The 26,997-nt window shown below is 41.5% G+C and overlaps 3 protein-coding genes across 11 annotated transcripts; 2 read left to right on the top strand and 1 right to left on the bottom strand.

Moving 5' to 3' along the window:
• Window positions 1-10: 10 nt before the first annotated feature.
• Window positions 11-6,491, top strand: dcaf15 (DDB1 and CUL4 associated factor 15). The gene is made up of 13 exons (XM_030433828.1): window positions 11-162; window positions 686-783; window positions 927-1,065; window positions 1,200-1,306; window positions 1,410-1,555; window positions 1,641-1,802; window positions 2,690-3,295; window positions 3,390-3,481; window positions 4,306-4,428; window positions 4,659-4,741; window positions 4,839-4,943; window positions 5,072-5,187; window positions 5,633-6,491. Exons 1-13 carry the CDS (start codon window positions 67-69, stop codon window positions 5,686-5,688), a joined length of 1,929 nt encoding a protein of 642 aa, XP_030289688.1. The 5' UTR covers window positions 11-66; the 3' UTR covers window positions 5,689-6,491.
• Window positions 6,492-6,999: 508 nt separating this feature from the next.
• rfx1b (regulatory factor X, 1b (influences HLA class II expression)) lies at window positions 7,000-26,192 on the bottom strand. Of its 8 annotated transcripts, none has more exons than XM_030436046.1 (18): window positions 26,062-26,192; window positions 22,404-22,766; window positions 18,890-18,987; window positions 18,685-18,777; window positions 16,326-16,396; window positions 15,891-16,191; window positions 15,611-15,792; window positions 15,377-15,496; window positions 15,059-15,180; window positions 14,780-14,898; window positions 14,088-14,191; window positions 13,857-14,008; window positions 13,540-13,637; window positions 12,632-12,781; window positions 10,544-10,755; window positions 10,299-10,452; window positions 10,164-10,209; window positions 7,000-8,866 (listed from the first exon to the last, which is right to left on the bottom strand). In XM_030436046.1, exons 2-18 carry the CDS (start codon window positions 22,735-22,737, stop codon window positions 8,691-8,693), a joined length of 2,532 nt encoding a protein of 843 aa, XP_030291906.1. In that variant the 5' UTR covers window positions 22,738-22,766; window positions 26,062-26,192; the 3' UTR covers window positions 7,000-8,690. The 8 variants fall into 8 exon arrangements, with proteins under 8 accessions (XP_030291906.1, XP_030291897.1, XP_030291870.1 ...); XM_030436037.1 differs by lacking the exon at window positions 26,062-26,192 and adding an exon at window positions 24,088-24,193; XM_030436010.1 differs by lacking the exon at window positions 26,062-26,192 and adding an exon at window positions 24,029-24,182.
• On the top strand, window positions 25,637-26,567 carry rln3b (relaxin 3b). Of its 2 annotated transcripts, none has more exons than XM_030436089.1 (2): window positions 25,637-25,973; window positions 26,078-26,567. In XM_030436089.1, the coding sequence occupies exons 1-2, from the start codon at window positions 25,799-25,801 to the stop codon at window positions 26,356-26,358; spliced, it is 456 nt and encodes a 151-aa protein (XP_030291949.1). In that variant the 5' UTR covers window positions 25,637-25,798; the 3' UTR covers window positions 26,359-26,567. The 2 variants fall into 2 exon arrangements, with proteins under 2 accessions (XP_030291949.1, XP_030291944.1); XM_030436084.1 differs by having other exon boundaries at window positions 25,647-25,973; window positions 26,075-26,567.
• Window positions 26,568-26,997: the final 430 nt, after the last annotated feature.

The following is a 26,997-nucleotide window of genomic DNA, read 5'->3' as shown; positions in this document are numbered from 1 at the left end:
TCGTGCAGCCTGTAGACCAATCAGCGACCGTCCTGACTGCAGCGAGGGACAGCAGTTGAGTGGGAGATGGCGCCCAGCTCGAAATCCGAAAAGGACGATAGCAAACAGAAAGCTCAAAGAAAACACAAAGACCATGTCGTGAAGCTTTTAATGCGTGGGAAGGTAGGCATGCATCTAGAAAATGGCACAAAATATGAAGAGGGTGTTTTCAGACACAATGCAAGGTTGCTTCAATGGAAGCCTCCCTGTCTTCAGTAGCCTCTCTGGCTAGGTTAAGCTAGCTGCTAACCTGCTCGGAAGCTAACTAACGTTAAGGTCTAATGGCAAGCAGGTGGCTAATTAGCTAATGCTATAAAGTATAAAACCATCGAGTGTATCCTGTTTTCCAGCAATGCTACACGGCATTTGTCTGTCTTGTTGTGGTTTGTTAATAGGCCCATAGGCATCCGGACGTAGATGAACAGTGTTAGCATGCTTGCTATTAAAGCCAATGGTAAACACCATATTGAAAGCTCAGTCGACGTTAGCTTAAGTTAATCCTCGCAGGAACCACCAGCACATAGATGCAACATCAATCTTAAGATTTTAAGTTCTTCATTTTGGACCCTACAGTCAACTGCTCTGCTGTGGGTGCTCCATCTAGCACTGTGTACTTGTTTATTCCACTGCCTTGCCTTTTCTGCAGCTATCAGGACAGTTTTCTCAGCGGCTGTTCACGAAGCTGCCACCTCGAGTGTGTGTCCCATTAAAGAACATTGTCAGCGAGGAGTTCCTGAGAGCAGGGTCAGTGTGTTTACTTAATCCTTTGTTGTCATAAAGAACCTTGTCTGATACAGCGGACTGTATCATTATGTGAGCATTTACCACGTGTTATGTTGTTCAATTTGAGACATGTATGACAGTTGACTGTGTTTATTTGGTTACAGACATATCTTTCTAGGCTTCACCAAATGTGGCCGCTACGTTCTGTCCTACACCAGTGACTGTGGCGAGGATGATGATTTCTCTTTCTATACCTACCATCTCTATTGGTGGGAGTTCAACCTGCACAGTAGACTCAAACAGGTAAAGGAAACAATGTGTTCGCACTTGAACATAATCAAGCAGATTCACAGATGGTCCAGCAGAGGACTAATTAGACATGATACTGTGTCCCATTCCATTTACTCCTTTGTGTCATGTCTGCCTTGTCTTTTTAGGTCCATCATGTACGTCTGTTTGCAGGAGAGGAAATCTACAGTGACCTGTACCTCACTGTGTGTGAGTGGCCAAATGACCACTCCAAAATTGTTATCTTTGGCTTCAAGTAAGGATACTAACCACATTGATCAGCAGTCATATGGTGCTGAAGTTGGTATGATGTTATTGTAATTTTTAGTTAATGATAAGTAATCTTTTTTTTCTATTAGCACACGCAGCTCAAGCTCTGTTTTGATGAACTTGATGATGAGTGATGAAAACAACAGAGACATCTACATCACTATTGCCTCAATGCCTCCTCCTAAACCTTGCTCACACTGCTGCCCAGTTCCTTCAGCCACAACCATACGCACAGGTTAAAACACGCATACACAAATTACGTTACTAGTCTCACTGCCTCCATCTCTCTCTCGTCTGACTGCGTGTTTTTCAATCCCCAGGAAGTGGTGAGTGTCTGGAGCATGGCTATGTGCTGAACAGCAGGTACCAGGTGGTGTACCCTTTCCCTACTTTCCAGCCAGCTTTCCAGCTGAAGAAGGACCAGGTCATCCTGTTAAACACTAGCTACTCTCTGGTGGCCTGTGGCATCTCACTCTGCCCAGGTAACACATATACGCCAATAGACAATAGACTTAACACTTTTACTTAGACATGTCTGTTTCATGTAACTAAAATCATATCATTTGTTATACTTTGTCAGATGCGATCCACTGCGTACTAGTCTGCAGGGCGGTTTGAAAGACCGTTTTGTAGCAGATAAATATTTTTCCATCCATCTTAGCTGTGCTCAAACATATTTCAGTTTGAAAGAGAGACTGAAGGGGAAGACATGAAAAAGACCAGTGTAACATTATCGCTGGCCTCCACGTCAGTACCCAATCCATGCCAGCTAAACAATCGGTACTGCACTGGTGCAGCTCTCAACAGAGATAAGAATCTAGTGATATGTGGCACTCCTTAGCAACCTCCATCATCAGCTCCAAAAAGAAAAATATTGGATGTTGTCTGAAGAGGTACACAGGTCTGCTACTTCCTGTTTTCCCTTTTCCACTGTGTTCGTGACAATGAACATCACAGACTCTAAGAAAAAAAACAGCATATACACACCAATTTAGGTGTAAAAATGGTAAAAGATGCACACTGATAAAGATGAATGACCAATTGGTACTCTTGATAATCATTTTCAGTCTCATTAAGATTAGATAATCCTTTATTGAACCCCAGAGGGGAAATATGAGTTCTGCAGTAACACAAGCACAGCAAATCAGTCAATTGCCGTACACATATATTACCCACAACTAGCGTTGTACCAACACTTATAGCATAATACCATTTTAAACAAAGTGAACAAGTGGTGAGATTATTAGCAGCAAGTCAGGAAAGTACAGTATACGTAGTCATTTAATTTACACCTATTAGGATTTTTGAAGCTGACATTTTTAAGCCTTGTTTAGGTTATTGATCCTTCCACTCTCTGTTTCTCTTGCAGGTAAACAGGGTCAGACATCACAGATCCTTTACACAAAGAGAGCGGCTTTGTCAAGTCAAGCCTCAGCTGCTTTTTCCCCCACCTCCTCGGCCTCTGCTTCTTCGCTACCTCAGGGATCTCCTGAAAGCCGACTGCCACCTAGCAGACCTGCTCCAGTTCCTTCATCTCCGAGCCAGTCACAAGCAGCCGTGCGAGCCCGGGAGTTTGCTGCTGATCTCTTCAGGCGGGCCCAGGGAGGAGGAGGGAAAGAAAATGAAGGCCAGACAGAAAAGAGAAAAGCTGATGGTGGTGAAAAAGAGGCAGCACGTGTACCAGGAGACAAAGGGATTAATGTAGAGAGGGGGAGAGAGGAGGAGGATTCTAGAGAGAGGAGAGAGGAGGAGAGGCGGACTAGTTTACCACATGCTTCAACATCGGCTGGGAGCCGCAGTTTGCCACAGTGCCCTGAACAAGTGATGTCTCCTGCCTCCTCTTCTTCATCACCGTCATCCCCTCCAACTCCGTCCTCATCCCAGGAAGCTGGCCCCAGTGAGCCTGGATATGTCAACTATTCACGCCTACAATACTGCCTCCAACAGCCAGGGGCAGCAGAGCAGCATGCAGGAGGTGAGAGGAAGAGGAGGACACAGAGAACTGTGGACTGTGAAAATATCTTCAGTTGCTGACTAGCATTTTTTCCTCTCTGTTTCTTTCTCAACAGGTTATGAAGATGACAAAGTTCAGCTTCCTTTCACAGTCACTGACCTTAAAGGACGGAACCTGCAGCTCGTCACCGGGCCACACAGCGGACAGGTGAGTGATGTGCCAGTGTATCTGTGACTGTAGATTTAGAAACATTCGAATATAGCCACTACATTCAAACCAGGGACAGTTTAAGTGTATGCAGTACACCGATCATTTCATCACAAAGCAATACTCTTCTGGGAAACCCTGAGTCCTGACATTCATGTGGATGCCACTTGATACTACCATCGATGAATGCTGTTGCTGTGACTGCATGTACTTGGTCTACAACAGTGTTTGGTTGGCTGGTATGTGTCAAGTGGCAACCTCAGGAAAAGCCAGGACCCAAGGTCTCCCAGCAGAACAATGCATTGTAATGAAATGATCAATAATATCCACCTGTCAGTGGTTTTAATGTTGTGGCTGATCAGTGTATATATCAAGCTGTCCCACCTGTCCTGGAGATACTGAAATCGATAGTCAATATCATCTAAAAGTGCATTTATCTAAAAGTGGCGCATAATTCAGGTTTTACAGATCGTGGCACCATTTTGGTTGTTTGGTGTTTTTTATTTGTTAGATTTCTAGATAAAAGGGCTCTGTGGAATGTCTGTGTTGTGTTGTAGGCCAGTCATCAGTTTGTGTTAACTGCCTTCCTGAACTAATATTAGCTTGCTCTTTGTCTGAACACTCTGTTTTAATTCCTGTCTCTTTAAGACTTGTTTAAACTTAAAGGCATAACAGATCCCCTCTAACTTAAAGGAAACATTACTCGTATGTGTAGTATGATAATAAAATATGATATAATAGATGATAATGATAATAATAATAGCATAATAGTCAGGGCTTGTTAAAATGTTTGCATAAGTATTAATATGTGTGTTCTCTTGCAGAGTGTGTGCGTGGAGCAGCTGACTCTAGACTTTGAGTATCTTATCAATGAGGTGATTAGGAGTGATGCTGCCTGGGCCCCTCAGTTCTGCTCATTCAGCGACTATGATGTTGTGATATTAGAGGTCAGCACACACACACACACACACACACACACACACACACACACACACACAGTACTGTATACTTGCACTTGGTCTTGTTAACTTTCAATCATTTCTCTGTAATATTGCTCAAATATACATCATTCCATTCTTTAATGTTGATTTTGCTTTGGCTTTCATGTATCTGACCTGAAAGAACAAGTTGAAACATGTATTTTATCTGGAGATGATGTGTGTTTGACATGTGTCAGGTGTGTCCTGAAACCAACACTGTGATGATCAACATTGGTCTGCTGTTATTGGCCTTCTCCAACTCTGACGAGGAACACTGCAGGTACTTGTACTAAATAAACCCAAATCCTTCTATATCCCTTCATCTGCCATTTTCCTCAGTGACAGCTTAGTTTGCTTTTCCTTGTTTTTCTTCTCAGGCCAAACACGTACCATTCCAATCTGCAGGTCAGCTGGGACCTGAACACAGGTGTATGTTGCACTGTGGGTGTCGGTGACCTTACAGAGGTTAAGGGTCAAACTAGGTGAGCAACTACTTGCACCCTCTCTCTCTCTCATACACACATATGTTTCTGTCTGTCTCCCTTTGGTCATGCTATGCTCTGTTTAGTTCTTTTTTGTTAAAGGTGTCGATCTTGATCTCTCTTGTCAGTGGGAGTGTGTGGAGCTCTTACAGGAAGTCCTGTGTGAACACAGTGATGAAGTGGTTGGTTCCTGAAAGCAGCTCCCGCTACATTAATCGCATGACCAATGAAGCTCTACACAAAGGTGAGTGGTATACACATTTGATACATAGAACTCCAGATCTGTAGCTGTTTCATTTCAGAAGTATTTTCTTTCTACCAAACTACACTCGCCTACCGTGTCGGTGTGGAGAGGGAAGGGTGCATGTACTTATTGAAGAGAGTGTAGCCGACTAAGCTAGCTAAAATTACAACTCAACCAAGAAGGATGTCAATAATGTTTACATCTTTTGCTGTTGCACGCAAAAGCCTCTTGTCCAGTTATTGTTCTCAGGAGGAAGTAACTGTGTGACAGTCTTTCGCAGCAGGCCTAAAGAACCCCAGAGTTTGTTGTGATAAGCCCTGATGATTCCTGGTCTGAGGACAAAGGTCCCAGTCACGACTGGAAGTTGTGAGAGTACTTGTTTTTGAGTGTTCTTGCAGACCATTGTGAAGTTTAATTCGAGCATCACTCGTCTTCTCACCTGCAGGCTCATCCCTGCAAGTGTTGGCAGATGTTGACCGATGTACCTGGATTGTATTATGAAGAAAGAAGAGGGCCGCAAGTGTCAAAGCAACAGAAAGCAAAAGCACACACGGATACACCTCGACACGGCCTCGTCCTGAGTATGGAACTCGACGTTAATCTCCGCAAAACTGCACATGTTGAGTGACTGTGCTTTGGTAAAATGTAGATAAAACGTGTCAAATTGAAACGGAACCAACACCGCTCTGGAGAAATACTGTACAGATGAAGTTTTTTTAGGTGGTCTGTGTTTATTTTACAGTTGTCATTCATCTTTTTGTATTTGTGTACTATATCTTTGCAACCACCAAAACCAAGAGCTGGACTGAACTAAGACTTAGTTTTTACGTTTTTGTTTTTATACATAAGAGCAAATTGTTAATGTTGTGTGACTGTTTTTGTTTTTGTGTGTGCGTGTGGGTGGGTGGGTGTGTACATATGCAATATCTGCACCTGTGTGATGTTCACAAGAGGATTTCAATCAGAGAATATGTGTGTATGTATGAGTGATGGCATGTTTAATGTGTTTGTAACATTTAAAAGGTTCTGCTGCTTCTGAACAAGTTGTTTCCTCACCTGGCTTGGACCTGTACAGTCCAGCCTGTGATGACTGATGTGATGATAAGGTTGCAGTATTTAAAATGAGACAAACTGAAACCAGTACTGCACCACTTGACTCTGAACATCTTATTTTAAACCTATGTTATGGAGGTAGAAGGTTGTCAGAATCACTTGCTCATCACGCATCACGGTATGTTTGCTGGCATCTAAGTAAAGATAATGTTCTATTGGGATATTTTGTTAAAATAAAATGTTCAAACATTTATAGTGCATCTTTTCTATTCAGAACAGTACGCATACATACAGAACCACTTATTAAAGGATAAGTTCACCCAAAGTTAAAAATTCTGTCATTATGTAATCACCCCTTTGCAGATAGAAAGTTGCATTTGGTGCTTGCAAGCCTGTAAGTTTGCTTATTCTCTGGAATTTCTAAAAGTATTTAAACGAAACTCTAAAATAATCCAGGCTTCTTTGGTCAAAGTGGTTATGACTGAAACTTTCCCCAGCAAGGTTACATAGCCTACATGTTTACTTTAACATACAAGTTTCAAACACATCATTTTGTTATGATATAATGAGCTTTAGTTGTAGTAGGCACCCACATTTATTGTTTTTTTTTTCCCCTGTATCTATTGTGAGTTTCCCAATCCCATCTATGAACAATACTGGAAAACCAGATAATGGGGGGCAAAGAGGTTGTGATGGGTTGCGCTATGAGAAAGAAAAAGCAGAGGTGGTCCAATGAAGAAAGAGATTCAGGCACAAGTCTTGGGAGCATCACATCCGTTTAGTTAACAGTGAGAATAAAGCTACAAACGTTGATCACAGATTTAAGTACAAAGGTCTTCAGAATAACATCAAGAGGACCCCATTTTATAAAAGGATCAGCAGCACAAGGTAAGGACAGAATCTGAGTCACAATTTTTTGCAACTGTGACATCGCAATTAGATTTGTATTTTTCAAGTCAGATTTTGCAAATATACCCTTGTTCTCTATTAAGTGCTCTTTGGTGGGGTCTGGGAAGTCAGACCATCGTGGACGACATCCCACTACTACCGTTATAATTTTTTCTATTTTTTCCCCCTTTCAGTCCAGCATCTGTTCACACTGAGAGAGGCTGCAGGTTGAGCATGTGCTCTTTGGAAAGGGTTCATCATATTCACATGCTTGGTCCATCATCACCATCATCACCACAATAAAAATATAGCTCAATAATCTGGATGGTGGACATACCACGACATATTTCTTAAGGCAATAATGGTTAAACAACATACAAATAGTTTGGATATATGACAGCGTTCACAAAAGGTACATAATATAGGTTATCTGCAAAATGTTCAACATTGACACCCAGAAAATAAACATCTACTTTCACACTACAAAAACTTTGAGATAGCTGTAGCTGGTACATGTGACTGGTACAAAGGCTTCCATGGATACAGTGCAGTAAGTGCTGCTTGATTGGATGGGATAAGCTGTGTGCTGTGGCCTGTTCAGGTAGCACGTGCGCCAACTGTCCAGTGTGTGTGTGTGAGCAAGGTTATGAGCTGAGAAGAATGGACAGATGATGAATACATAAAAGTTAAAAGGGATGACGAACAGCAAACTGGGCAGAATCATCACAACAAGGCTCGACTGTCACCATCTCGGATTTCCCTTTTTTCACAGCTGATAAAAGTTCATAACAACACCAAGACTACTTCACAGGACCTTCATTTATTAATTCACCGATACAGAATAGATAGAATACAAGCTTTTTCAGGCTAGAAATATTTCAAAGGCACGGGGTATCAGTTAATTGGCCAAATTCGTAAGGAAAGAGACATTAAAAAAAGTAAAATATGGCATCCACAAATAGCTGTCAGTGCCAACAAAATCTGTGGTGCAGGATCATTCCAGATGCCACTCTGAGGTTAAAAAAATGTATATTTGAGACATTGAAGTCCAGCTCCCCTGCATAGTCATTGCTTTAAAAGGCAAGGTGAGTGATATTTTTGAGTAAAGAGTAAAATGAAGAACACTGTAGTCTTCATTTGGTCAGTCATCATCTCTCCACAGCAATCAGGTCAGTGGTTAAGGCGGGGCAGGAGGGAATCAAGAATATATATATATTTATACTGGATGGACAGGGAAGGCACAAGAAGCGAGGGAAGGGCTGTAAATGACGAGGTGAAGGCAAAGAAGAAAAGAATGGCAGCACAAAAGTACGAGATTCAAATTTGGCAAAACGCTCTCCAACTGTCTCACATGCTTACACACACATACAGACACACACACACACACACACACACACACACACACACACACACACACACACACACACACCAGGTGACCACACATTCAACACCAGACATCATCTGCTTGCAAACCAGAAGCATACACAGGATGACATGAGAATGGGATGACATGATGTTAAACTTAAAGCAACAGATGTGTGTGAAGTGTGTGAGATGAGTGACTAAGGTGGTGTGCTGTGGGTCTCAGTCAGAGTGTGCAGATTTAAACTCGTCCTGGGCTGCTTGGCAGGCGGCTCCATTGGCTCTTTCATGTCGACCGCGCTCAGAGAGCTGGACTGCAGCACCAAATCTCCAGTCTCGTCGTCGCTCTCCTCTTCCTCATCGTCCTCTTCCTCTTCTGATAGACAAAGACATGACATGACATGATGTGACGTGACGTGACTTGACGTGAAATGTCCATGGCACAAAACTTCAAACTATTTGAGAGTAAGTGTTGTGGGCAAGATTCAAAAAACAGTACAAACATGGGTAAAATGGATGTAAATCTGTTTTTCTTCTGTATAAACAGAGAATTACAGAAAACGGTAACGCTTTATATGACAGTTCTCGGTATAAGTCTTGGTTTATAACTAAAATGGACCTTAAAGAGACAATGCGAGTGTTATAATAGCATTATCAATGTCAAACTTAATTAAAATGCAATTTCTCTGTTTCCTCATCACCGCCCGGATTTCATTCCAGGTTAAAGCCCTTACTGCATGTCTTGTAATCTTAAACACTATTTAAGTGCTGGATGAGTTACGTTTGTTGAGTTAATTAGTTTGTTTTGCTATTATAAACAATTTCAATAAACTGATACAGTAATGTTCCTAAGCTTCTATAAACTGTTAACAAGTGCATAAGCATGTCTTATTAGCTAAACATAAACATGTTTATTATGCTATAATTAAAAGGTGCACTATGTAGTTTGGGGAAAGATATTTTAATGAAAAGAGATTTTTTATGCCTAAACAAACTAAATAAACAAACTCTTTGTTTGTCAAGACTAAATAAACACCTTCAAGGACAACACAAGTTTATAGTGTTTTACTTTGTTTATATGTGGCGGACCCTGCCACCTTTCTAGCTTCAAACAGTGTTCTGGGGACCTTATTTTCCTCTGAGAACAGCTTGTTTATCCAGTTATGGAAAGGTAAAAACTTCCAAGTTTGTATCATTACCTCATTAATACTATAAATATAAAGATTCTGAGTTTTAATTTCTTCTCCCATTCTATTAATGTTAATATCCATCTTATTAGGCCTTACACGGGTCTCATTACCTATTAACTGATGGTATTTACAAGGCCTTAATATAAAGCATTGCAAACTGTACTAAATTGAACAAATGACATTGAATTGTAAATCAAAACTGTCTCGGTGCGACAGAGAGACTCGAGTGGGGCAATTAAAAATATGTGTGCGCAGTGAGAAACACATAGGTGCACTGAAAATATTTTTGTTGTCTTGTCTTGACACCGACATTGACAACCTTAATTGCATCTTTTCAATGGTTCAATTTCTCATCTTTCACATCTGATATTTAAGTAATTGAAGGTGTCTTTATTGTGGTCAGGGAGTTCTTAGACGTAAAAGCAGAAAGAATTCAAACATTCAAACATTTATGATTATATATTTCTACCACACTGAAAGTACCTTTCTCTGGGTCCGGTGAGATTCGGCTCTTGATTGTGCTGGCAAACTGAAACGCAGAGTACAGACGGGACGTTTACAGACATGCATCATCAAGTGCAGACTGAAATATGTGAGTGGCTCTGTGTGAACGCATACTTCTCCCATGACTGCAATGGGTGTCACTCCTTTAGCCTGGGCCACTCTGTGTTCGATCAGGAAGTACATGTACTCGTCGTACAGCAAGCGGATCAGGTGAAAGGAGCCAAAACTGGCAGCACTGCGCAGAGTCAGGTCACGGATTACCATAGAACTGGTGAGAGAGCAGTGAAGAAATAGAAAATTATCTTTCACGTAAAAACCAAACATTCTTATCTTTATCATGTTTTTCCTTTGCCCCTCACCTATAGAAGGACCAGTTGAGCAGGAAGACCTTGGCAGCCTTTGGGAGGGCGACAGGGTTTTGCTCATAGGGCTTAAGTGCCTGAGAGACAACACCATCCAGCCATGTAGCCCACTGCTCCAGCGAGTTTTGCTGCTGCAGAGTCATTTTAAAGTCTTGCTCCAGCCGCTGCACCACACGGTCTTCACACTGACACACCCAGGATGCCTGCTCCTGAGGGGGACAGACGTGGACAGCGTCACAGTCAGGGTTTAAAATTGGCACCCGCCACTCGCCAAATGCGTGTAAAAATATGTTTTGGCGAGTAAAATAAATATGTCACAAGCCATTGGCAGGCTGCTGAAATTTGCAGACTTTGCTATATAACTTTCCACATAAATGCCAAACAGTAAAACAGACACAGTTTACAGCTACAGCAGATCTACTGATTGCATTTCAAATGTGTCTCTGGCTGTCCACCGTCATTCAACATTTGAAAATGTATCAAGTTGCGCAAGGCACGGGTCGGGTATTGGTAAACATCATGACCGGCCACCGCTGTCAACGTTTTTGTGCCCCTGATTCATGTCTTCATGTCACTCCGCAAGTCAATTCATTTGTCACGATGGAACTTCAGTGAAAGCAAAGCTCCACCAAAGAGCCTGCAATCATTGCAGAAGGTTATCTGATGTGTCAATGTTTCTCCTATATGTATTCTACTGCGGGATTTTCAGCGCCGCCGTCGCAAAAAAAACCCCAAAAACATGATTTTTGTCGGTGTAATATCACGGGGGGCGAATGGCGAATTTAAGTAGCACACAGTGAAAGCACTACACCCTAAATTATCCTGAAATCGATTATTATTGTCATTACTGCTATTTGTATAATTTCTACAAGTCAGCGTTTAAGTTGAGGGACTGAAATCCTCGTCATCCTATTCAAAGGCTGCAACAGGCGACTCATCAAACTGGGGTGAAGTTAGTTTCAGGTTGGATATTTGGTGGATCTTCACTCAGGTCCAGCTGTGACTTTACTGAGGTTCACCCAGTGTGAGCAGCAGGAGGACGGTTAGCTCACCTCCCAGAGCCGCGCTGAATCACTGAGACTGATTTAGGGACCGTCATTATAGCAGAAATATATTAATACAAAATAATTGCAGTTTTTTCAATATCGTCCATGTCACGTGACCCAGTGACTCCAAACCAGCAGCAGATTGTATTAGTAAACTTGAGAAATGAAACACAGCTCTTTTTATCGTATTTTAGTGCTTCCTCTATTTTATATGAATATTAATATGCAGAAATTATTATTTTTTTCTCAATAGCTTCCATGTCATGTGACCCACTGGCCTCTGAAACAGATTCTGTTTCCATAAGATATATAATAATAAAGAAAATAATGGTAAAAAAGTTCTCTAATGCTCAAGAGGTTAACATATTTTCAAGCAGCAATGTCAGCTTCTACACTATTTTGTCTCGTGTCTTAGATTCTAAACCTGAAATTCTAAAAAAAAATTTTTTTTTTCCAAAAATCTCACCAGCAGTCACCATTTAAAGGGTTATTTTTCAGATTTTCTTCCAGACCCCCCTAGTGTTGCTCAGTTACCAACTCAGAGCACCGCTGCTACAAAAAAATCTAGGGGAAACACTGTGTTCAAAGAATTTGGACGCGTGGGGCGAACTATTTCTTTCTTAGCTGCAGCAGAAACAGGACAAAATAAATGTAAAGAGAGACAAACTGGAGCCGTATATTTTCCTGCTTTTTTGTACTTTGCCAATCACAACTATGAGTAGTAGAGGAAGAGGAAGAAGTAGTAATTCAGATAGTTCCCTACTAAAAAACAATCAGTGGGCAATTAACAGTTAACAATTATCTCTGTGCAGTTCAGTGTTTCCTACAAGAAATCTGTTGGTTAAGGTCGTAAATTGCGAACACTTCAGTGGCCAGTCAAAACATATTTTGGCCGGTAAAATTTCAAAGCCTACCTGCCATTGGCATGTAGGTCAAAAATCTAATTTTATACCCTGGTCACAGTTCTTCTGTAGATCAACTAAAACACCAATTCATAAAAGAACATAAAGGGCGCCAGGAAGGAGAAAGCAGTACAAACCTGTACATTAGTGAAATCCACCCGGTTGAGGTCTGAGAGCATCTGGTTGATCTGGGCTGAGTTCTGGAGGACGGCTCGGGCAGCCTGGGCCAGGTGGTTCAGGCTGGTGTAGCGGCGCAGCGTCTGGGAGAAGGAGCCTACACACACCACCTGAAGGAAAGAAGGAAGGAGGCACGATAAGGTCCAGTTTACAGTTGTAGCTAAAATCCATGTTGGGTTTTCTGATCACTGGAAGACCAGTAAATGCAATCACCAGAAGTAAAAAGCTAATGTGAGGCTATAAACGAAAAAAATACATGGCAGTCATGTGACTTCAACGTCACTACTACTAAGCATCAAAATACTGTACAATGTACCATACACACTGTACTATAAATCAATAAATCTAAAAGTTGTAAAGACCATATTTCAGATATTTAAATGAAAACCGAAGTGCAAGAATGTGAACATATTTCTGGGTTTTAAGACTCCTTCCTGAGGCATTCTGTTGGAACAACAAGTCTTTAGCAGTAGCAGAATTTACATATTTTTATGGCTACTGATGGCCAACAGGCAGATACAGACATACAATGCTGTTCAAAATGTATATATTTACCAGGCAAAATAAGAACATTTTAAAAAAAAAGCAGTGACAATCCTGACACAATTATGAACACCCAACCCTAATCCTGGTCAACTGCTCGCGACGCATGCAAATGATTAAAGCACCACGTTTTTGGCCTTTTATTTTAGACGAAATGTTCATTTCTGACCAATGCCGATATGACATTTTAAAGCCTTTATTGGCCGTTAATAATGACACTGATTATGCACACTAAGACACACCAAGGATACAATCAAATATACTATATACCCCTCAAATATATTTTAAAAAAGGTCACTTTGTAAGATAAATTATCATATGATACCTTTATGCGGACCATCTCTTCTGGGATGTTCATCATGGCACCTGTCAACCAGTTCTCCAGACTTTTGGCAAAGTTACGGATGGCCTGAGTTAAGGCACCTGGGAAAGGAAAGATGGTAATGTAGAGAGGAGAAAGAGAGAGAAATGGTTTGCATTACATTTAAAAAGGTACAGGTGTGTAACTGAAAGTAAAACCCTGACTTTGCCCCCGGATTTAAAAATCTATTCAGAAAACCTTTTCAGGCAGGGGTACTGCAAATCAGTCTTGATTGCCTCACTAAACAGTTTACAGGCATCTGTCTGGCCTTCCAAACTTACTAGGGATGGGTCTCAGTACATCAGGGATGAGCATCTCCACCAGAGTTTGGTAGAGAAGGTTGTCGCACTCTCTCGTCCACTGCAGCACCGGCTCGAACTTGCATAGCACCACCAGACACGATTTGGGCAGACGCTTCTCTGACTCATTGTGCCTTGAGGAGAGGACAGACCATCACACTCTGTAGGGGTATTTCAATCATCCGATTGTTGGAGTGTGTTGGTGACACTTACAGGTTAAGTGATTCTGTGTCAATGCTCTGGCTGAACCTCCAGAAGGATTTCCACAGTGTCTCCACAAGAGTGAACTGAAGGTTGACCATGACGTCCAAAATGGCCTGTGGGGATCACACATAATATCACAGGGGTGTCTCAATCGCTGTCACACTTATGGTGTCATGGCTGATGACAACTCTCCTAAACAAAAATAGATGGAGACTTCTCCAGTGTAATCCAAGTCTCCCAAAGATACCAAATTAATTTGAAAATACTTCATTTTCTCCCTTTTTTAGATCTTCATTGTAGCTGCAAAGCTGAAAGCATTAGCACACAGGCTTCCAGAAACTTGGATTATGCTGGACAAGCTGTATCGAGCAAATTCTATGGTTTGCTTAATTATACTTCTTTTTTACATTTTCCAACAAATCTACTTCAGTTGTTAGGGAGAATGTTGCAAAGCTCCAGAAATGTTTTATGGACTACAAAGCTTCATTTGACTTTCTAGTGGCATGGAGGCAAGTAGATTGATAGACTTCTTAATTTTCATTTTTGGTTGAACTGATCCTTTAATATGTATGTGTTATACAACAAGTTAACTTCAACTTGGACACCAGAGAGCTGTCTGTTATTAGAGCAGGTTTTTGACAAATACATCAAGGATCTATTATAATAATGTGTATGTGCAGCTGTTGTCCACGACTGCCTACCTCACAGTGTTCTTTGTAGAGAGTCTGAAAGGCCTTGAGGTGTTCTAAAAGGATCCCATCGGGCAGAGTTCGATCTTGGAGATCAATGTCCACAAAGTCAGGCAGCGGCCTTGATGCCTCTACACAAGACACAGCAACAGAGGGAGCAAATAATAACAGGAACTTCACGTGTCAGACCAATCATGACATCTCACTTCTGTCACATACATTTGTATAATGATAGACTGTGTATCGTAACAAATAGTGTTGAACAGTCTGCAGATTGCCTTAGTTGCTCACCCAGAAACTGCTGATACTGCTGCACCTGCGCCGAAATATCACAGAGTGCCGTCGCCTGCTGCTGCCCTATCCCACCTGATGTGCCATTGGTGATCCCCTGTGTTTTCTGAACTGGCTTTAGCCTGTTGGACAGAAACCCCATCAATCAGGGACACAGACAGAAAGAGTCACAGTACTTAAAACAGGCTGTAGTAACATCCTGAGCAAATGAGCTGTTATATGCTGTTGTATGCTCTTATAGACAAAGACACAACAATATGTCTGTGTGTTTGTGTGTGTGCAGATTTCGACCACAGCTACAGGGCCACATGTGGATACCTGTTTTTCTGCGAGAAAGGCTGCTGCCTCATCGCCATGTGCTGTTGTTCATCCATCAGTCTGAGCAGAGGGGACCCAGATTTGATCCTCAGACCATAGTAGTGGTACTTAGAGTTCCCTCTGTAACATACACACATGAAAAGTTATGACATTGCCCTTACTTAGTCATGCAAAACCAATGTGTGTGTGTATCCGTGTGTGTATCCGTGTGTGTGTGTGTGTGTGTGTGTGTACCTGGTCCCCAATCTCCGTGTACGTAGCCCCATGAAGACAGACCTGATGAGTTTGCCAAAGGATGCAGCATTAACAGGTTCCAGTTTCTGCTCCTGGCAGTGCAGCAGGTAGTGGTAGTAGAGGGTGCAGCGAGGTAAGCTCACCCCCTCCGCCCCCTCGTAGTTATCACATAGCCACTGCACCTGGAGGACGTGGCCAGTCACAGAATTAGATTTTCTGAATTTTCATCCCTTAGACCATCAACCAATAACCATTTTTCACTTTGAACTTAAGTACTTACAGTAGCAGGGGGGGCACGAGAATTAGGGCTGGAGTAACTCTGCCCTCCTCCACCTGCTGCTGCGGCTGCTGCTGCTCCTCCCCCTCCTAACACATAACCTCCCTGAATGACATAGCCCCCTCCACTCACAGCAGCTCCCCCGCTATTGGCTCCTGCTGTTGCCACAGAGACTGGCTGCGAGGTCACAGAGCTGGTGATGTCTGACTCAGAGCTGGGTGTGGCCTCATAGTAGGATGAGGAGGAGGCAGGAGGGGTCTGGGAGTAGAGGGGCGAGTCCGAGAAAGGGTAGGTGCTTGATCGGCTGGACAGGAAAAGACACACACACACACGCACACACACACAAACATATAAATGCACGGTAAGCACAGTTTTGTGATGGGAAAGTTGCAATGTGTGATTGGACGTGTCATATGCAGCAGGTTCCGCTCTACTCACATTGTGGATGTGGTAAATGTTGTGTCTCCTCCTCCATCCACATACACCTGGCCAGAGTACACATGCTCCACCTGTAAAAACCAGGCAAACAGGAGACTTAAAGCTGCATTTGTTGATTTTTTTTTTTTTGCGACCTGGGAGTTACAAAACAAGCTGTAAACACAATAGTGACATATTGTTACCATATTAAGTTGTTATGGCAAACACGTTAGCAAATACTAGTCTATCAAGACATCCAGCAGACATAGTTCAAAATTAGCATTCATTTGGAGGCATGTTTGTGTCTATCTGAATGAATGTAAATCTAACATCCTTCTCCCTTTGGCAATGTTTTTGGTCTACACCAACCCTTGAGGGCGACATCTGGCTTTTAGTTGCTTAACTCTTCACTATGTTCACCAGCTCCACACTATTCAGGGATGGGTATCGTTAGGATTTTATCTTAATTCTATTCTTCATCAATTCGTTCTTTATCTGTACTGTAATAATTTCTTTGTAAAAAAAACCAAATGACTAAATTCAGCGCAGGAATAGAACCACATGTTTTAAGCATGTCTATATTGTTTCTAGAGCAACAAAAGTAATATTTACACAGCAATTCAAACAAAATCTCAGTGGAAACACACATGAATGTAAATTGTGTATCAATACTGGTAATGGTATTTTATAACTAAGTCTCTGTTTAATAAAGGGTTTTGGTACCTATATCTAGTAGCGTGTAATGGATTTCTAGAGCTTTTTGCAGCAAAGGTGCCTGATGCTGCTCAGAGCAGCAGAGATCAGGGTGATGAAACTGAACCCAAATAATGAAGTTTGCAGATAAAAAACAATATAAAAACAATGCACTGACAGATGCTAAAACGCTCCATACCCGTCAAGTTAACTGCACAGTTAAGGGCAGGGTTTGAGTTATAATCTGAGTTTTGTTGGGGTCTTTGTTTATGTGACTAACGTAAGTAGTACAGTTCGTTTAACTCAAGTACTATAATTCTACAATAATTCTACAGATAATTTGTACTTTACTTGAGTATTTCCTCTTTCTGCTACATTCTACTTCCACTCCAATACATTTTAAAGATAAATACTGTACTTCCACCCTTATTTATTTGATAACTTTAGTAACTTTGCAGATTACATGCTGCATCAGAGCCAAACTAGTGCATTTTTAATTCATTGATTTTACCAGCATGTAAACATTTTCAACAGCCGAGTGTAAAGAAATAGCTGTGTTGAAATTATGATGTCTGTGTATTTTGTTGCAGAGATGTTAGCCTGCTGGCCCACCCCAGTCCAAAAACACTACTAGTGGTTTTAACACTAACACTCTGGTTCCTGCGAAGTCTGAACCGCTAGCTGTACGGCTAACTAAGCTAAGGAGCTCGTGGCAGCTACAGTTAGCTGCAGTAAACGTTTAATTAGGTGATATGCTGCCCAGTGTTCATCTTGAGTATGGCCTTGATATGTGGCTGATTCTTCACCTTTAAGATATTTACTCAAGTGCTATTTGTATGGGTGACTTTCACTTTTACCAAAGTAGTTTTTTCACGTCACTTGAAATAACGGCTGTCCCCGTCTCTCTCGGAGTGGTAGATTTGTTTGAGTTGTTTAATGCTTCTGGACTTTGGATTTCTTTGTGGAGTACTTCGGTTGGATTTCAACTTTATGCATGTTGGATTTTGACTTTATGTTCTCGAGTGCCTCTCTCTGCTCTGCTCTGCTAATAGAGAGCAACAGTAGCTAACATTAGTTTAGAAATGCAGTCCACTAACATTAAACAGGAGGCTTCCAGCACAACACAGAAGTTCCTCAAAGCCCCTTTAAAAGACATCCAGCTAAAAAAAACAGCAGCAAGCAGATAGTGAAACTTGACAAATAAATATCAACCAATTTCCTTTAAATAGCACTCACTAACAGCATTACTGAAATAATGTCTGACAGTTCGTTATCATTGATATCACACATGCATAGAGTTTGTTGACTGTATGTTGGTTTGAAGATGAGTATTGAACACAAATTGGAAAACAATGAAAAGGTTAGGACGTATTCTTCCATTAACGATAAATGTTAGTGTTGGTCAAAAACAATCCAAACAGCTCACTCACTCACACACACACACAGGTAAACAACATGAGTTTAGTGTTCAGGTACATTTCCGTCAGCCTGAGGAGACTGTGGTGAGTGATGAAACGTGAGGTATGTAAATAGACATGCATCCTAAATCCCTCTCTTTCTCTCTGCCTGTAACACTGACGGAGCTGTGACTGATGCATGCATAATCCCATTCCAGTTTTACTCAATTATAAACTTATTATGTATGATCTTACTTGGTAACAGGAATGTTTTGAGTGTCTTTATTTACCTCCTGGTTAATGTGCACAGACTGCAGGTTGTTGATGTGGCCCGTCTGAATCCTCTTGGCCGCCTGCGACACTGCTTGCAACACTGACCTCTGCTGATGAGTAAAGCCACAGTGTCGGATGCAAATTCGCTCAGCCATCAGTTGTAACTTGTAACTTGTACAAAGCGGCTACAAAAGAAAGCCATGCAGTTTGTGTGCATCTTACCTGCTGGGTGGTCTGCACTGGCTGGACCACCTGAGTTGGAACGCCAGGGGCAGGTGGGCTGGAGTCTGACAGGCTGTCGTTGGAGTGAACTGATCCCTCTGTGGATAGAAGGAAGTTTCATCAGATGATTGAACAAATGAATGAAATGAACAAAAAAGGCCAGCCGCCCTTACCACAAGACGAGTACTCACGACATACTGCTTCCAAATCGTAATAAAAACCACCACAGAACATCCTACAACAAGGTTTTTATTATTTCGTTCAGCTCAGGAGAGACTGATAGTGGGGAGGAGGATGAGTGTCTGTCCAACTCTCCTTTCATCTTTATATCTTGCATGCAGGAGGACAGCCTTGGACAGCTAATCTCCCCAGATGGAGAGAGAAATCACCCCATCTTGTAAACATGCAGATCAGATGAGAGAGGGAAATGAGAGATACATGAGGGATGATGGATAGAGGGAGAAAACAGACGGAAGGTGGGCAGGGGTGAGCGCAATGTTTACTTCCTTGTACCCTTCAGGTGAGGTAACTAAGTCTTTTATCACAAATACATCAAGCGTTTTTTAGATACAGGAGCCAAAAAAGCAATGTTAAGACATCACTACGGGCTCCATGAAACAGTAATGGACATTTGTGTTTTCCTGACATTTGACAGATGAAATAGGGCATTAATATTAACAAGATTTGTAAATTATCATGAAAATAATCCCAGATTTAGCCCACACTATATAGTAAATGTAAATTAGAGGATTTTTTTTTTAAAGGTCTGCAACTTTAACTGGTAAAGTCATGATGCCGCAAAGTGTGCTCTTACTTAAAATAGATTGGACAGTTGCTGATATTATGGGTTCTTGGCTGAACAGAAAAACATTTATTTTCTTTCTGATACGTTTCTATTCTGTTTTGTGATGTCCAGAAGAAGCAGGTTGTTATGTATAAAAACCTTTTTTTTTGTGCACAGGGCTGCACGATATGGTTAAAACAAAAATCATATTACTTTTTCCAACAGATATTGCTTCTGCGATATGATCATCCCAAGTGTAAGTGATCATGTTTGCATCACAATTAAAAAATGTTTTATGGAAAAAATTATCAAAATAACAATGATGTAACATTTGTTGAGGACTGTACGTGACAAACATGTTTTCTTGCATCTATAGAACATGTTTTGTAGACCAGGGCATCTCTGCAGCACTACAGCACAAATTCAACCTTTGTCAAAAAAGAGAACGCAGCTTTATACTCATTCTAGCCTAGTACCAAATGTGAAAATACCATAGTGTCAGTGTACACTCTCGCAGGAAGCAGTTTTTGCTCAGTAAGCTGCACAACTGTGCTGAGTAAAGCCAAGCTTGTTTTACTGCGGTCCATGTTCAAGACATGAGGGAATGCCAGGTTTTACGAAACGCGGTATTTCGGCTAACGAAGCTGTCCTACTTCATGAGAATGAGACAAGCCGCGGGCCTGTGAGTCTCGCTCTCTGGGTGAGAGTGCACAGTGTTACTTGATACCAGCAGGCAAAAAGATCTACGAATAGACGGCCCTAAAATAAACATACCAGTGTTGGGGTCAGTTCTCTCTCATTGCCACTGGTTAAAAGCACAATTTAAAATATTATATTATTTTTCTATGACTGAACATTTGTTTCTTTATTTCATTATTTGAATAGGCAATGGCCCAAACAGTTTGGAACTTTTATCTTGAAAAAGCTTCGTACCCATACACTACATTAAATACCATAGCTACTGGCTTATCTATTTTTTGTACCACTGCAGGTATTGTGAACTGAAAGCCATGTCATAAAAAAAACAATGTACCACCAACTCTCTGACAGCAAAAGCAGCATAGTACAAGAGAAGTCAGGTTTCATCCATCAGCTCCCACGTTTGGGATTCTGCAGCCTAGCAACCAAGTCCAACAGCTTATTTAGTCCTCATAATGTATGCACTACCCAACCAGACAGGCAAACTACATCAGTGGTTTTTGATCCTCACAGTAGATCTCCGCTTCACTTGATTCTTGCCATCATATCAGATGGTTTTAAAGATGGAATGAATTGCTGCAACCAACATGACCAAGAAATCTGAACTCACAAACACAATCACCATAACTAAATGTAATAATATGCGGAAGTATGCACAAATGTAGTTTGATATTTCCTAATATGTTTGGTGATCTTACTGGAATTTTTCGGCCAGCTCCAAACTACGCACAAAAAACCTCTTAAAAGTCCTGCTGTTAAAGTGCTGATGAGCAAGTGAAATCTAGGCTTGGAATACAGAGAAGAACATGGCTGTGCATTTGATGCTGATTGAAGTGTTAGGTCAACTAATATGGGATGAACTGATAACAATGCTGTTATATTATTACAGGTTATTAAGGTGCTAGATACAGTATTTTTCAAGTAAAATCAATGTATCGGTTCATCGTTAAAACACCTATTTTAAGATCTCAAAACCCAAGGTGACATCTAATTTATTAATTATGTCCACCCACCATCCAAAACCTAAAGATATTCAGTTTACAATAATTGAATCAGAGGAAAGCAGAAATCACACTATTATCATAAATGTTGAGAACTTTCTGTTGATTTGCTGATGGATAAATTGTTCCATCACTATTTGATAATGCTCTGGGTCAATTTCTTTATAGAGTCAGTTAGGTATGCACAATGTTAGAAAAAATAGACATTTTGATATTTGTTTTTTCTGCAATATATTAATAATGAGAATTTTCAGTAGTCGATTTGAATAACTCTACTTCGCCTTTGAGTCTGTGATTTCCTGTAATCAGCAGCTCATAGTCCCGGTGCTGATTAAAATTCAAAAAGTAACATATTTAATTTTGACATCAGTGTAAACATTAAGGATTTACTGATCACACAGACTTGAATGTACCTTCCCTCCAGACACGGGGGGGAACAGGGGATTTATTTATCTCGACTCAAATTGTGTCTAACTTTAGTGGGTCATAACACATTGGTAATGGAGTTGATCTGCAATCTCAAGATGAGACCAAATCATACTATTCGTCTAGTTTTTGGTGGCCTACATCAGAATACGTAAAAATTGTTTTTAGCCTAGCCACGTTGCATAAACTTCTGCCTCTTATACTTGACATTGCACTCCCTGCGATGTGACTATTGCACATGTGCACATTGCAATATCGATGCTGAAACAATATACTGTGTAGCCCTACCGCTTTCAAAAAATGCAAGAAATTTTAAGACACCCTGATTGGCCCTGGCAACAAAATACATTCTCTGCACTGTTTGGTAACTAGAATCCATCACTACTGTTTCTGACCACACAAACTGCCAGGGATCCAGCCTGTTGCTCATACCCTCAATCCAGACTTGCAAGTCAAGCTAAAGCTCAGCCTCCACGTCATATCATGCCCTCCTGTAGCCTAAATAAACCAAAAAAATAAATAAATATATATATATACATATATATATATTGTGTGTGTGTGTGTGTGTGTGAGAGAGAGAGACAGTCATTGGGGAGTCTCTCACCTGTAACAGTCACTATGATGTACTGAGGCGAGTTGCCCTGACCATTACTCTTCTGGATTTCAGGAGTTACATAGTGCTGCGTGGGAGTGGTCAGAACCACAGCCTTCTGACTCTGGGCCTGGATGGGCGGTGCTTGAGAACAAAGTGCATCCTGTCCTGTTTTTGAGGCAGTAGCTGATTGGTTTGCCGACGCAATGGTTCCAGAGGTTGGTGGGATCTCAGACAGGAAGTGTGGCGTCTTTGCCGATGAGGGTGTGGTGGAAGCAGGTGTTGCTATGGTTACCGTGTTGGCCTGCTGAGGCTGAAGGTCCTCCGAGTATCCAGAAGTTGCCATGGCAACGAATGCTTTGAGTTACTAGTTCTCTGTGGATAAAAAGAGACCGCACTCATTAATGGAAGCAGCACACTTGTTTAAAATAGTATTTCTCCTTTATATCAGTAATATTGGTCATATTGTCTTTGATTTGAATGTTTCTACCTCAATTTAAATATTTTATTTTATTTTCTCATACTCATCTTTATTGTTGTGGACCAATATAACAATGTAAAATCCTTGAAAACATGAAAACCTTTTTAAAATAAACCTAGTTATAATTCTATTTTCTGGCCCCACAGAAACTCACATGTGTGCAAGTGTGTGTGGAACACACACCAGAGGAGGAAGTAGGACTTTTTTCTGAGATTAGGCAGTAGTCTAGAGATTTCCTGTTTGGTTCAGTATGAGACAAGGTGCGATTTTAGGCACCATAAATATAGCAATGGATTTAATATCCAAAATAAGGTTTATTGACTGACATGGTGTTTCGAGTAAGATGAAAAAAAACGGGAAAAAAAACTTGATGACTACCTAAAGATGGGAAAAGTAGGAGCCTGGACATTCCGAGATATTACGATCTGTAAATACAGTCATATTAATCATTGGACCCACTGTCAGTCAGGACGTTAGGCCATCCCACTGGAAGATAAGCCACTCCTGCGTGAACCAACACAGCAAATAAGACAATCAGACGATCATCCGCTGCACACCGTGTCCACGGGAGTGACCTGCCTGCAATGTCAGCCCAAAAACTTTTTCAAAGTCACAAAAAGATTGCGAAACACACTGACATCATATCCCAGCATTTAAGTTCGTACTCATAATCTATTTAGTCGCGTGAACACTTTCGTCTTCTTCTCCGCCTCTATTTGTTCTCGATAGCTCGCTTGAAAAGTGAGTTAAGAAAGCGAGTGTTTAGCTTTCCCAGCTAGCAGCCGCTCACGTTGGGTTGTGACGTTAGAGCGAGCTAGCCAGTTGCTTGTTACTTCATGTCAGACAGTCAAAAAATGTATAGCCACGCCACCAGTGGCGTCTCAATACGACTGCACAGTAATCGAAACCACAAGAGGCAGCCTGAAGATTCTGACAAATTAGCAAAGAAAGTACGATTGGCACTACAACACAGCCGCCATCTTGTGCTCTTATCACCGATCTGACATCGCCATAACAACATTTGGAAAGAAGCTCGCGACCACTTTCATCATCACCAACACACGCGACCACTTTCAACGACTGTACAAACAAGAAGCACACGTAAATAATTACGACAAAATCAAATGATAAATTCTTATATATTTGACTTTTTCACCTCTAGTTTATCCCAGTATTGTCCTTTTTAAGTCGTTCAAGTTTTTTCTTTAGATTTACGTTGTTATTGTTGACTCCCGTTGCTTGGTTCTTGTCGCCAGGACTACCGTGACTATGGCGCCTTCATGCCTTCACCGGGGCAACTGTTGCTACCCTCTCGTCATCGCCCCGCCCTACACTAAATGCTGATTGGCTTACTTGGGAGGTGGTTGCAGCGTCGTGTGAAACGAACGCTCGTTGATTGGTAGACAGGCCGTGTCTGTCACCTTCACCAGAGCCCGACGTCAAATGACCACTTCTTCTGTTACTTTTCTGATAGCTCAGAATGTCAAGCAGATAGATGGAAACTCGTGGGATGTCGCGTCCTTCACTTCATTCATGTCTCATAAAATGTTGCCACCGCCGCTTATCTCTGCTTCTTCTATACGCTCACATGAGTAACTACTATTGTACAACATTCAGAAGTTCATTGATTTGAGTCACAGCAGTATTACCAGTTGAAATTTCTCTGTAGTGTGTATGTGCGTGTGTGTCACATGTTGTGAACATCAAAGTCATGGGCGTAGATTTCGGGGGGGGGGTTAGGGGACACATATTTAGGACATAAGCTTTCATCCCTCACCAAGTAAAACATTAAAGTAGCAGCAGTAGGCCTTTTTTGTCAAAAAACTAACAAGTTGGGGCATTGTTATAGCCAGCTAATGAGCTAAGGTAATATTCCTCCATTCAAGTAAGTAACAACTTGCCATGTTGATGAAAATAAAACCTTTTAGAGGGGGATTGAAGAGCCACAGAGGAGGGATCCCTCTTCCAGGACGGACAGACATGAAATAGATGTCCCATGTTCAAAAAGGAACAACAAAATGACTGTTTACAAGTTGCATTGAAACACTATCTGATAGAAATTATTTTATATGTAAAGTGTGTAGATGCCCCAAATTAAAGTGTGATAGCTAGCTAGTTAGTTTAGCATTGGCTACGCAGCGGCCGTCCAATCAAAAAACGGCAGCATGTGATTTGCTGTGATAGTAATTTGAATATCATCGATTGGATGTTACATTCAGCTTTGAAATGTATACGGCATCATACTGTTAAGTCAGAAGATGATACAATACAAGATAATAAATCTTTGAAAACAATACAGAATGCCTGAGAGCTACTACATTATATTCTATTATACAGTATTTTGAATTGTCACCTGTATTTCTGGTCTTTTTTGGGTCCACCACAATTTGTTGCTAAACAGGCACAGGTTGGCACGTAAAAATTCACCAGATTGCAGGAAATATAGTGATTGATGGTTTTCGGGGGAGGAGCCCCTTATCCCCTGCTTAATATCTGTTGAGATATAACCTATGCCATTGACCCTAGTTATCCTCCGCATGAATGGATAGCGATCTCCATCCAATGCACGGAAGAGCAAACAATGAGACAGAGATTGTGCTGGTGACACAGCACAACGCAGGTGATGCGAGCGACAGAAAGGCCAACAAAAGGTCACAGGTGATTAGATAGCCAAGAGCTCTGTTGGCATCGCCTCTGGCATCATTCGCCACTTAATCACAATTATTCTTTTTCTCTATCTGCATTGTTGCCCCTAAAGGTCTTCGGTCTTATCTCTGGGGATGACGAAGAGTGCCGGTGAGTTGAGGTCCTTCTCTGAGATGCTGAGGCCTATATAAGGTTTGAGGCTGTCCAGACAGAAATCGCATAGACGCCTCAAGCAATTTTCTGCCTTTTGAGACATCTAGAGCATCCGATCACTTTGACCATGTGGAAGGCAGCACTCTTGACCCTGGGCTTGCTGGTGGCATTGGTGGACAGGGTACGGTCCAATGAAGGCCATCCCTCTTTCTATGGTGTGAAACTGTGCGGAAGAGAATTCATACGAGCTGTCATCTTTACCTGTGGGGGTTCGCGCTGGAGGAGAAGCTTGGGCGACTCAGGTAAGCGTATGTGTGTGTGTGTGTGTGAAACTAAGGGTGTGCCACATTTTCCTAGAAAACAGTCAAACTGTAGTATTCAAAGACTTACCCTTGCTTTTTAGCAGCTCTTACTGGAGAGGACACCTTTGACCCATGGAACACAAATCCCATCCCTCAACTTAACAGCGAGCAGGATCCTGCGGAGTCCCAAGCATGGAGAGATCAAGCATCAAATGTGGCATCTGTGGCAGCTGGATTCAGCCGCTCAGCTCGCTCGCCAATCTCAGAGGAGGTGCTGGAGGCTCTACGGAGTGCAGACAGGAAAGGACGGGATGTAGTGGTCGGGCTGTCCAATGCCTGCTGCAAGTGGGGCTGTAGCAAAAGTGAAATTAGTTCTCTGTGCTGAAACTTGTCTTTTTCTTTGTTTTCTTTTTTTTAAATCATACACATGTCTTGTCAGTAATGCAGAGCTCTACTGCCCACTACTTTTCCTATGTGGTTAGCATTCTTAAAAGCCCACATTCAACTCACTCTTCATGTGTTTACTATTGATATGGAAATGTTTCTGTGTTATCAAAACTTGATCTATATGTTTAATAAAGCTTTGTGTACTTACACAAGTCTCTGTTCCTCTTTCAAAACAACACCGAAAAACTAAAATGATGTTTCATGCTGTTAGAACACTTCCACTTTTCCTAAGCCTTGTTTCCGAAACAGAGTTTTGACGAGGATTTTGAAATCAAAGGAAGTGGTGGCGACTACGAAAGCACAGCACAGTGTGGTGTGACTCTGTGATACTACAGGGATAAGACGCCGTATGTAAACACATTTACAAAGCGCTGAAATCTTGTACCACAGACCTGCAACATAATGGCTCTGTGAAGCCTTTAATGTTGGACCTCGGTTGTTGGTTTCAGTGTGCTCATGGGAACGTGTTCATCCTCCTTTCAAAAATGAAACATCACAGCCATTTTATGACACACTGTCATAAAAAGTACTTGAAGCTCCACAATGCTAGTTAGAAATGTACTGCTGTACATATTGT

This window comes from Sparus aurata, chromosome 1 (genome assembly GCF_900880675.1).
Source record: "Sparus aurata chromosome 1, fSpaAur1.1, whole genome shotgun sequence".
NCBI lineage: Eukaryota > Metazoa > Chordata > Actinopteri > Spariformes > Sparidae > Sparus > Sparus aurata.
The sequence above is the reverse complement of the archived record's forward strand: the minus strand, read 5'-3'. Positions and strand labels throughout refer to the sequence as shown.

Coding starts and splice junctions, on each gene's coding strand:
- dcaf15 (XM_030433828.1), top strand. CDS start 67: ATGGCGCCCAGCTCGAAATCCGAAAAGGACGATAGCAAACAGAAAGCT. Junction 1,307..1,409: donor ATTGTTATCTTTGGCTTCAA/GTAAGGATACTA, acceptor TTTTTCTATTAG/CACACGCAGCTCAAGCTCTG. Junction 1,803..2,689: donor TGGCATCTCACTCTGCCCAG/GTAACACATATA, acceptor TTTCTCTTGCAG/GTAAACAGGGTCAGACATCA.
- rfx1b (XM_030436046.1), bottom strand. CDS start 22,737: ATGGCAACTTCTGGATACTCGGAGGACCTTCAGCCTCAGCAGGCCAAC. Junction 18,778..18,889: donor CAGTGCAGACCACCCAGCAG/GTAAGATGCACA, acceptor TTTACTCATCAG/CAGAGGTCAGTGTTGCAAGC. Junction 10,756..12,631: donor TGGATTTCACTAATGTACAG/GTTTGTACTGCT, acceptor TGTCCCCCTCAG/GAGCAGGCATCCTGGGTGTG.
- rln3b (XM_030436084.1), top strand. CDS start 25,799: ATGTGGAAGGCAGCACTCTTGACCCTGGGCTTGCTGGTGGCATTGGTG. Junction 25,974..26,074: donor GAGAAGCTTGGGCGACTCAG/GTAAGCGTATGT, acceptor CTTGCTTTTTAG/CAGCTCTTACTGGAGAGGAC.